The following is a 10732-nucleotide window of genomic DNA, read 5'->3' as shown; positions in this document are numbered from 1 at the left end:
ATATATATATATATATATATACACACAAGGTGAATCTGATAAAGATTCACATTTTTTTAAACGGTTAGAGATAAGAGGAAAACAATCAACACACAATATTAAAAAAAATATTTTTTCAATATTTATTTAAAAAAAAATACATTTACATTAAATATTAAAAAAAAATGTTTTTAATATTGTGTGCTGATTAGCCTATAATACCAAAATTATAGCAAGTAAGGAACCATACTTTAATGACCTTGAGTAATCTTAAATGTTCTTAGTTTTTTACTATCAATGAATAAATTTTTTTAAGGGATATTTTTTAGTCTTTCTATCAATAGTACTCAATCAACTGAACGTTTTTGTTTTAGAATTTTAGATTATTTCTTTGAAAACTCAACTGTTTTTGGAATATAAACCAAAAGATTATAAGTTTGAAAAAAATTTTTTTATTATTGCAATAAATGTTCGAAATATTCAAAATAAAAACAGAGTGAAAGAGTTAATTTTACTTTCAATATCTTACCACTCTGGAAAACATGATAGAAAAAATAAAAAATATTTTTCGCGAAATAACGATTCAAGAAATAGAAAAAGTCAAAGCTAGCTTTTCATGAAGATTACAGGTATGTTTAGATCAACATGATGAACATTTTGAATATTTATTGCAATAAAAAAATTTATTTTAAACTTATAATCTGGCTTCTTTTAGTTTCCTATATCTCGAAAATAGTTGAATTTTTGAAGAAATAATCTAAAGCAAAGCTGATTGAGTACTGTCGATAAAATGACTAAAAAATACCCCATAAAAAATTTTTATATACATATATTTATACGAGGAAAGATTTTGTTTCTTCCAAAAATTTAAAAACCCACTCGAGTTATTTTAATAAAACTTTAAACATACAGGTACAAAGTTTTATCAAAATAACCCGAAGGGTCTTTAAAATTTTTGGAAAAAACCAAATTTTTCCTTCATCTTTGACACCTATATCTTTGAAACTGACAATAAGCTGTTTCGGACATACGGTCATATGAAGTTTTTATCTTGAATTTATATGAGGAATCACTCTTTAAAATCTGTTAAATTATTTAGTAACCATCCTGTATATATATATAATTTTGTATTTGGTATTTTTCCGCGCGCTCTTCACACGCTTTTAAACGATGACACGAAACGACATGCGAAAAGTGCTTCTTTCTCTGATAGGTTTTCGACAGAATACGATCGGAATTTCCGGGCACCTTGAACAAGATTTTTCCCGTAAAAGGTGACGTGGGTCTATCAGAGCTAGGGCTCCAGCCCGAAGACAGGGATATGCTGATACAGCGAGTTAATATCGTGTTTCATAGTGCAGCCACCGTGCGTTTTGATGAGCCGCTGAAAATCGCCGTTAATCTGAACATGGTGGGTACAGATCGTATGCTGGACTTGTGCAAGCGCATGACAAACCTTATTAGCGTCATTCACGTCAGCACAGCCTACAGTAATGCCGATCGACGGGAGATTGAAGAATCGATATACATGTAAGTTACATACATGTGATAGCTGTATGAGTAATATAGTACTCGGACATTTTTATATACTGAGGACTATTTTATCATAGAGATCTGTTATTCCACGATATTGTTAACACTTTATTTAACGCAGATAAAAAAATATACTTACATACAAAATGACATACGTTGTCGACTGATAACATATTATTGTTTTTCAAACGAAATCGGGCGATTAGTATATATATTAGAGTTGAGAAAGTAGTTTCAAAAATAACTCATTACTGTTATCGTTCTGTTTTCTAAAAGTAACTCGTTATCGATACTTGTTATTTATGATACTTGCAGTTGTTTGCTAATTGGATAGTTCAACATGAGATCTACAGTGATTATGGTTAGTCACAACATGATCAAAAAGTTCACTTATACACGTTCCTTATGCATGTATTATATGTATACAAAATAACGGTTAAAAATAAAGATTATATTTGTTATTGTCATCAAAAATATGTAAATATATTACTATTAATATTACAAATAATAAAGAAATATAACGTCTTTACTCTATTTGTTAAAAAAATTAATTGTAACGGTAAAGCGTTATTTCTCAATCTTGCTACTTATCTCTAAATCTTTTCGAGTGAAATTTCACTCCAAAAGATTGAAAATTGAGTCAGTTTTGAAAAAAAAATTGAAAATGTTTTCACTCTTAAACAATGAGTGGCAGATTTTCACTCTTTTAGGGTCATATTCATAATCGTGATTCAACCTGAGATCCAATTTGAGCTAGGTTTGAATCAGTCTTTCATTTGGAAAACGCTTCTCAAACCACGATTTAATAAATCTAATTGGTTCAAACTTTGGTTCAAACCTAGCTCGCCTAAAATGAGGATCGTGAATAAGGACCTAAAAGAAAGATTTCACTCTTCTGAAGTGAAAATCACTCCAAGAAATAAAGTTTCATTTTAAAAAAAAGAATGAGATTTTATTCCTTTGGAGTGAATTTCTCACTCCAAAAAAGTGAAAGTTTGCCATTCTTGTTTAACGGCGAAAAATTTTCACTCCTTTTCTAAGACTAACTCAATTTCCACTCTAAGAGATTTAGGTACATATTCTGATAAATAAATAGCAAAATGATGAAGAATAATAAAAAATTTACTGTTAATTAATAGACTTTTAATCGATAAACGGTTGGTAAGTGCTGTCAAAACTCTTATTAGACTTGCGGTTGATAATGTGTTCAATTACCCATATGTTCCTTATACATAAAAGAAAGTAAAATTGATCATGTTAATATTGACAAGCGCTTACATTAAAATAACAGAAATAGAAATGTGCAGGTCGTATAGATACGAGTGAATCGTTTTTCTTCAAGAACATAGTGTCCGATAAGCAGATTAAACGGAAGGGGAACTTAATGACTAAGTTATAAGTGTATATATTCAGTAAGACAGCTATTTCTTGTTCGCAAACAATACAACATTCACTTTGCGAATATTTTTCATTGTGTACACAATGTAAATTATATTTTATGCGAATCCTTGTCAGATTGTTTTTCAATACAAGAGGCATTTAAAAAAGCTCTTAAAATTCACTTCAAATTATCTGTAATTAATCTATGATAATTTATGATTATCGACAATCGTAACAATTCCACTCATAATTTTATGCGAATCATACCGCCTAAAGTTCGCGCGCTTAGATGCGGTTGGATTTTCCGTTGTATCACATCTAAACGCGTGAACTTTAGACGGTATGATTCAATAACTTTAAAATGCTTATAATTCAAAAACTATCGAAGTCTTAACATTTTGGTATTAGAATTTTCATTTCAAAATGATCTCAGGAATCTACTCTCGTTATTACGGTCTTTACCGAACACCCTGTATAAATATACTGAAAAAAATTGTTGTACTTGACTAAGTTAGTTCAGTTCATCTTTATTTCTTTCATTGAAAAATATACGTATTTAAGTAAAATTATAATACATTTTATTTAAATACATTCTTCAACTAAAAAAATATTGACGAATTAGAAAAGTTATACAAAGTTGTTTGATATTTTAATGTATATATATATAAATTCTCGAAATTTTAACAACTAGAGGTTTGACTCCTATTGTCTTATTTACGAATTCTGTCTTATCGTTTGATTATAATCATTTTCTCCCGTTATACATATATATTTATTATAAAATAAGTAAATCATTTTGTGCGTTTGTCTTATGTTTTCGTCATTCCTTTAATCTTTCTTTCCTTGTATCATTGATTGTAACTTTCGTCACATTCAGATCTCTGTTTCTTTCCTCTTAATAAACGTTACAAGTTATAACCGCACATACGCTTTTATTCATTTTATCGTACTCTCATCAATAAGATTATTTTTAATTAGACTGCAGCTGTTAACAAATGTTGTTAATATATTATTTTTTTTCATATACGGTATACAACATTAAAAATAAAATTTTGTCTTTAATTCTAATGCGAATTACGGATTGTCTAAATTTTTAAAGTGCGCTTGGTAATATGTGGCTAATGTTACAGCACGGAGGTGAAGCCGCACACGGTGATCGATATGTGCGAAAATTTGGATAACGAAACATTAGAAATAATAGAGAAGAAATTGATCGGCAAGCATCCGAATACTTATACGTTGACGAAAGGTTTGGCGGAGCAGATCGTGGTGTCTAAAGGAAGCGATTTACCAATCGCTATTGTACGACCAAGTATAGTCTGCGCCGCGTACCAAGAACCATTTCCAGGATGGATAGATAATACTTGCGGTATTACAGGTACGATCATAATTAACTAATTGTAAGCTCCAATCTTCATTTGGAAATTAGATACCAAAGCTATGTTTAATTTTAGGAATTAAGTCGATCATAAACTTTTTAACGGTAAAGATGAAAATGAGAGGACCCTCCCCCAATGACCTTAACCTTGATATATGTTGTCAAGATCATGACCCTGAGTGACCTTAAAGAAGTTTTAATCATCAGTCGTTACTCGTTAAAAAGTTATTAACAAAAAAAGTTTAAAAAATAACGTCTTATTTCTCTGCACATACAATATTAAGAACTATCCCATACCTTTTCCCCCGTTCACATAATAACTTTCCATGCGAAGCAAGATCTAGCTAAGGGTATAAGTAGTATATTTTTCAAAACTACTTTCATTAATAAATTTTTAACGAATAGCCCAATGATTAAAATTTTTTCAAGGTCATTCAGGGTCATGACAACAAATATCAAGATTAAAGTTATTGGGAAAGGCTTTCCATCTATATTTTTGTCATTTAAAATATACATAGTTACAAGTAAATATTTTTTATATTAATATATATTCTTTTTTGAGATTAAGAAATGATTTAAAATTAGTTATTCCTAATTGAATAATTTTAAACTGATAAAGAACGCGAACTATAGCATATTTTTTAGCATACATGTGCTACGTTTTATTATTTGATAGGTATAATGACAGAGATTGGTAGAGGTACTGTTAGAAGTATTGTGTGTAACACAAATTTAGTGGTAGACGTTGTACCTGTCGATTTTGTTGTCAATGCGTTGATTTGTGCATCTTGGCATAATTTTGTGCAACATACTGACACAATAAGGATTTACAATTGTACTAGCAGCACAGTTCATCCGATTACGTGAGTATACAGCAATAAACATAGCATGAAAAGTAACAATAGACATAGTAAAATAATTAAACGAATGTATGCTCGTGCGTGCGTGCATGCGTGAGTACGTGCATGCGCGCAGAAATGATGATCGGAAAGTTAAAATTAAATAGAGAAAAAGCTAAAATTATGTCCAGTATAAATATCATAGCACCTTTTAATATCTCTGCTATTAAGTGACGAATTATAGTGATAAATTATTTATTCAGTGGCTCGCCGTTATACCATGACATTAATATGCCAATATACGATATATAGGCTGCGGTCAAAATCTCACTACAAATGCTTTGAAACGTTTGGTTAATCAATTAGAAAAAGGAATTTTACAAATTGACCAATCAAAAATTGCTTTAAAACATTTGTAGCATCGCATTGACCGTATCCATAGTCATTTATTATGACGCATTTTTAATTTTTAAACGCTTTCAAGCATTTCCAAACGTTAATTTTTAAGATACACTTTAGCATTTTATTACATACTTCTTTATTCTTCTTAAACTTGAGCATATTATCACGTGAAATTATGCATATATATTTGAATATGTCATTTATTATTTAACATTTCATTTGACTGTATGCATTTCGAGTTATGCAAAGTTAAACAATAACATGGCATCTTGCTAGTGTGGCCGGGCCTCCTAAGCATGTTGATATAATGCTCTTATTTTAATAAAATGTTATTTGTTTGATTAATATCCAATATCCAGTATAAAAAAAGAGAAATTTTCTAAGAATAAAAATCATATAGAAATTCTAAAAAATTATATGAAGGATTGTAAGAAAAATTTTCATCAGTATCAGCTTTCAAAAACACTGCGAGAACAAATTACCTTCGTTATTATACATTTTTTGTTGAATAGTGTCATAGTGAATTCGATTCGATGCACTCGATACGCACTCGGCGCGCACATTAAAGTCGCCATATACAAACTGACGTAAAAATGTATGTTTAATGTAAATAGAAAAACAGATTAAACTATGAAATCCTCAATACATTTTAGTGTGTTGTTAAGTAAAATCTGTATTTTTAATTTAAAATATTAGCATTTCACACAGATTAAATCAGTGTACGACGGCTTTAATATGCATTAGTGCACATAAATGTGTCCAACCGAATTTGCTATTACTTTGTCGTTGTATGTATGTATGTATATTGAATCTTTATAGATGGGGCGAATTTGGATATCTCACGAGAAAACACGCTATAGAATCACCATCGAAATACGTGATGTGGTATCCGGATGTCACATTTAGGACAAACAAATTTATTCATGCTATCATAGTGGCCACATTGCACTTTTTACCTGCATTCATTGTAGATCTTATATTAAGGGTCCAAGGTTGTAAACCTATGTAAGTATACCTTCTCTCGATTTTAATCATGTGGAAATTTGATTAAATAGCAATAAATATGCTGTTTCCTTTCAGAATGATGAAAATCACAAAACGGTTTGAACGTGCCGCTAAAACCGGAGAATTCTTCGCGATGAACGAGTGGAAATTTCATGCAAATAACATGATGAAACTGGTAAAATTTGTAAAAGCGTCGGAAGAGTGTAACAACTTTAACGTAGATATTAGAAACGTAGATTGGGACATATACTTACATCAATACATGTTAGGAATTCGGAAATATATTTTGAAAGACAACCTAGACACGTTAAGTAATGCCAAAAGTCGATTATTGAGGTAAGTCTTTCAATTTCATACCTTACAATTCTTTCAGGCTCACAACATATTGTGAGAAATAAATTGATGGTATCGATGTGTTACAGGTTGTATTGGGTGCATAAATTTACTAAAATACTTAGTATATTCATGTTATTAGGAATAATCAAATGCGCTGGTCGGTGATGTCATCGAGAACTTAAATTGCGATTCGCGTGATTTGAGAAACGTTGTAAAAATATAGTAAGAAGAAATATCATGAGAAGAAGCTGTGACTTACGCCTTATCTTGAAGACTAAAATCTTCTCTCTCGTCAAGTACTAATATACTAATTAATCAGATATTGACGGAAGGAAGAAGAATATTTGGAAAAATATTAAATATAGGATTCTACAAATCTGGAGACACGGTAGTGGCTCGGCGCTAAAAGCCATGGGTGCAGCGACACTGCCGTGGTATTATAGACTTGGCCATAAGTATGTATAAAGCATCCTCCATTTATTGCATCTTCTTGAAAAGAACAATAAATAAAAGCCACAGAAAAACTAACAATATTAATAAAATATAAATTACAAAAACTGTATTGTATATAAACTAACAAAATATAAATTGTTATAAAAATAAATATTTTTCAGGACGTTTATGTCAATTTATGTGTCTTATACTTATGACCAAGGCTATATTAGAACTTTGGTTTAATATGTAGGTTCACACTTTCCACAATCCTGAATTAGACTTTGCAGGGCTGTTTTGACCTCCTAACGTACAATTGACACATGCATAAAAAATATATTTCCATTTTCAGCTGATCTATCGATATATTCAAAGTGCCATCAGGTGACAGAGTTAGAAACAAGGACTTGCAAACTTTTCTTTGTAAATCTACATAGAAACATCTCTTTTGCCAATAGTTATCATGTTGTCGCATAAGGGAATAGTAATGTACTTTGAACAAATGCAAAATAATTTTAATAATATGAGGGAAATAGAAAAAAGCCGTCGAGAGATTCCTTACTAAATAATCACTATGTTTTGTATCTCGTTTAAATTATTCAATCCTTTGAACCTCGGTGTTAAAATATTAAGGTAAAATCATATTTCCGCTCATCAAACCCAGCTAACGCTAAATATTCATAGAAAGTTCGATTCGTATTCCCAATGTAATGTCCGAATATTCCGGCACAGGGAAAGAATTATCACAGAATATACAAATATCGATGAAATGTTCAGAATATTGTATGAATATTGTATGAACTTACTTGTATCTTGTTTGTATCACGAAAATCGCGAGCGAGCGAGCAGTACACATCTCCGTCGACAGAGGGTCGCGAAGAGCACACTTACTCATTAACAATAAAAATCATCTGAGAGAGAATATAAGAAGCGCAGCATTTCATTTGTAAAGTTAACCCCAAAATTGGACTCCAAGATGAAAGTATGGAGTGTGTTTTTCAAAGCAAAATTTCGTTTAAAAATTGATTCAGAGACGACCGAACCGAAAATTTCTGGAAAAATTAAAATTTTGCGGAATATTTATGGAACATTCGCGGAATATGTATAACGGTATATAAATGAAATGTTTAATCGATATTTGAATGTTGCTTTTACATTTCGTAAATATTTTGGAATATTCCGGAATACTCTTAGAATGTTTTTTGGGGGGATTTTAAGAACCTTTTATGAATATTTCAGAAATGTTAACGTTAGCTGGAATATATTGAGCGTATTATATGCATGTACGAAATAAACTAATACAATTCGAGTAACCGAAATTTGCATAGTACAATATGAATAACTGAAATTTCTAATGTAATAATATACTTGCGAAGAGAGAGACTGACTTTAATCAAATATTCTAAAAACAGAAAACAAAGGATAATATGGAATATGAAAAACAAAGGACCTACACTGTTGCCTTATATTAGTGAGTTGCATTATTATAAAAATTGAAACAAAATTATTTTTGCTAATCTAGATTTAATATTTTAATGATTAATTAAACCAATTAATTATATTTATATCACTCTTTGGAACAGATAAATTTGTTCGTAATAAAAAAGAAAAAGCAGAATATTTTTAGATACTCTTGAATCATATGAAAAATAAGATTATCACTTATCCTCTTGTGAAATTAAACGAGAAATTAATATACTCTTTTCGTGGAGAAAAGTACCACTTCACGTGATTCACGCAGCTCGTAATCACGTAGGCTGTGGTGGAGGAGAATCCAGCGTCGCCGCTCAGTACCGTATGTGTTATTGGGTGCGTTTTACTTATCGTTCGCAACGCTCGCGAACATCATTTAATCCTTGTTGTCATTAAATCTTAAACAAGGATGAAATGCATGCGGCGTTGCAAACATTGTACGTGACGGCTAACTGTGGAACGTTCAAAATAAAATTAAGGCGCCCGAGCTTCTTTGCTGGCTGCCAACGTCGAGTCTACAAATACTAGTAGAGAGGGTAAAATGGGCGGTCCGTCTGAGCGAACCGAACGAAATACGTGGTAGTTCTCTGGTAGCACTACTGATAGTCCGTATAATTATTAGGTAAAATTGAAAAAGAAAAAAATTTTAATCAATCGAAATATGATATCGCAAAAACGTAACAATATCATAATTATTCTTAATTCTCAAGTCAAATATTTAATTTAATCGCATGTTAAGCGCGTGTTCCTGAGTATAAGCTTTCAAGTACCTAAATCACTTTCTCTGTTCGTAATAACATGTCATAGATAAGTATAGACAAACTAATGAAATATATTCTTATCAAGCAATGTCAAAACTATATGTTTTTATATACATACATTAATATATATATATATACATATATATATATTGTATATTGTTACCATGTATTTAAAAACTTGTACAAGACTTGTAATTACATGTATAAAACATATTTGTAATTGACAGTTGACTATTTCGTTTTTTCAAATATGTATCATTAAAATTTTTTAATTATTAAGAATTTAGTGTTATATCAATAAATAGTTGCTTAATAATTATATAGCTTAATAATCTATGTAGAATATTTCAATTGTCAAAATGCACATCTGTTAAAATATCTTTCCAAATTTTTTAAATTGAGGCTTGGAAACGTCAGATTGAAAATAGTTTGTACAATTAAAAAGTATGTACAGTTAAGCAATAAAAGTATTATACATTTTTATTGCTTCCCAAAAGAAAAAAACATTAATATTAGAGTGGGAAGAAGTTTGTGGAAAATTATATTATGGAAAAAGATAAAATCAAATTCATTATGTTATATACTGTACAAGCAAACATAATTAAAAATACAAAAATAAGTAAAATAATAATGATATAACGCCTAATTCAAATAACCGCAACAACATAGCGGCATATGATAGTGGCTGTGGTCAAAGTCTCGCTACAAATGCATTGAAGTGTTTGATGGACTAATTAGAAGAAAGAATTTTGACCAATTAAAAAACGCTTCAAAGCGTTTGCAATATTTTGAGCGTTGATCATACCCAGTGTCACATTGGGCGCGTTCAAGTTGACAAATCGGCTAGTCTCTCGCCGAGCAAATGAACATGACTGGTTGTTATAATACTTAGATCCAATCAATCATATTCAACCGCTTGAATTTAGCAAGTTAGTAGTAGAGAGAAACCTGAAAGCGGCCATCTCGGATTTTTCGTGTGATGCGTCGTTTATAATACACGAAGAATAAAAAGAATTAACCAATCACAGTCAAATGTGAGAAGAATAATCGATTATGATTGGTCAATTTCTTACTCTTACTACTTACTCTGTGTATTGTAGACGACGCCTCAAGAGGTAAGGCAGCTACAGCATTCAAGATGATGAATATCGTTCCAATTTGAAATGTGTTCGCACCAAAGACATAGAGAATGGACTGCGCGATCCGTGTGTGGG

At 30.6% G+C, this 10732-nt stretch overlaps 1 protein-coding gene across 3 annotated transcripts in view; it reads left to right on the top strand.

Annotated features, from left to right (window-relative positions):
- LOC108761718 (putative fatty acyl-CoA reductase CG5065) overlaps nucleotides 1-7368 on the top strand; it is a 25625-nt gene extending 18257 nt beyond the window's left edge. For all 3 annotated transcript variants that reach the window (XM_018508419.1, XM_018508418.1, XM_018508420.1), the window contains exons 3-8: nucleotides 1193-1509; nucleotides 4023-4270; nucleotides 4947-5133; nucleotides 6331-6516; nucleotides 6592-6852; nucleotides 6939-7368. In XM_018508419.1, coding sequence (XP_018363921.1) covers nucleotides 1193-1509; nucleotides 4023-4270; nucleotides 4947-5133; nucleotides 6331-6516; nucleotides 6592-6852; nucleotides 6939-7017 — 1278 coding nt within the window. In that variant the 3' untranslated portion in view covers nucleotides 7018-7368. The remainder of the gene's footprint in view (nucleotides 1-1192; nucleotides 1510-4022; nucleotides 4271-4946; nucleotides 5134-6330; nucleotides 6517-6591; nucleotides 6853-6938) is intronic.
- The last annotated feature ends 3364 nt before the right edge of the window (nucleotides 7369-10732 follow it).

Source organism: Trachymyrmex cornetzi, unplaced genomic scaffold, assembly GCF_001594075.2.
Source record: "Trachymyrmex cornetzi isolate Tcor2-1 unplaced genomic scaffold, Tcor1.1 scaffold26, whole genome shotgun sequence".
In the NCBI taxonomy this organism is placed as follows: domain Eukaryota; kingdom Metazoa; phylum Arthropoda; class Insecta; order Hymenoptera; family Formicidae; genus Trachymyrmex; species Trachymyrmex cornetzi.
This window is presented reverse-complemented; position numbering and strand designations above follow the sequence as displayed.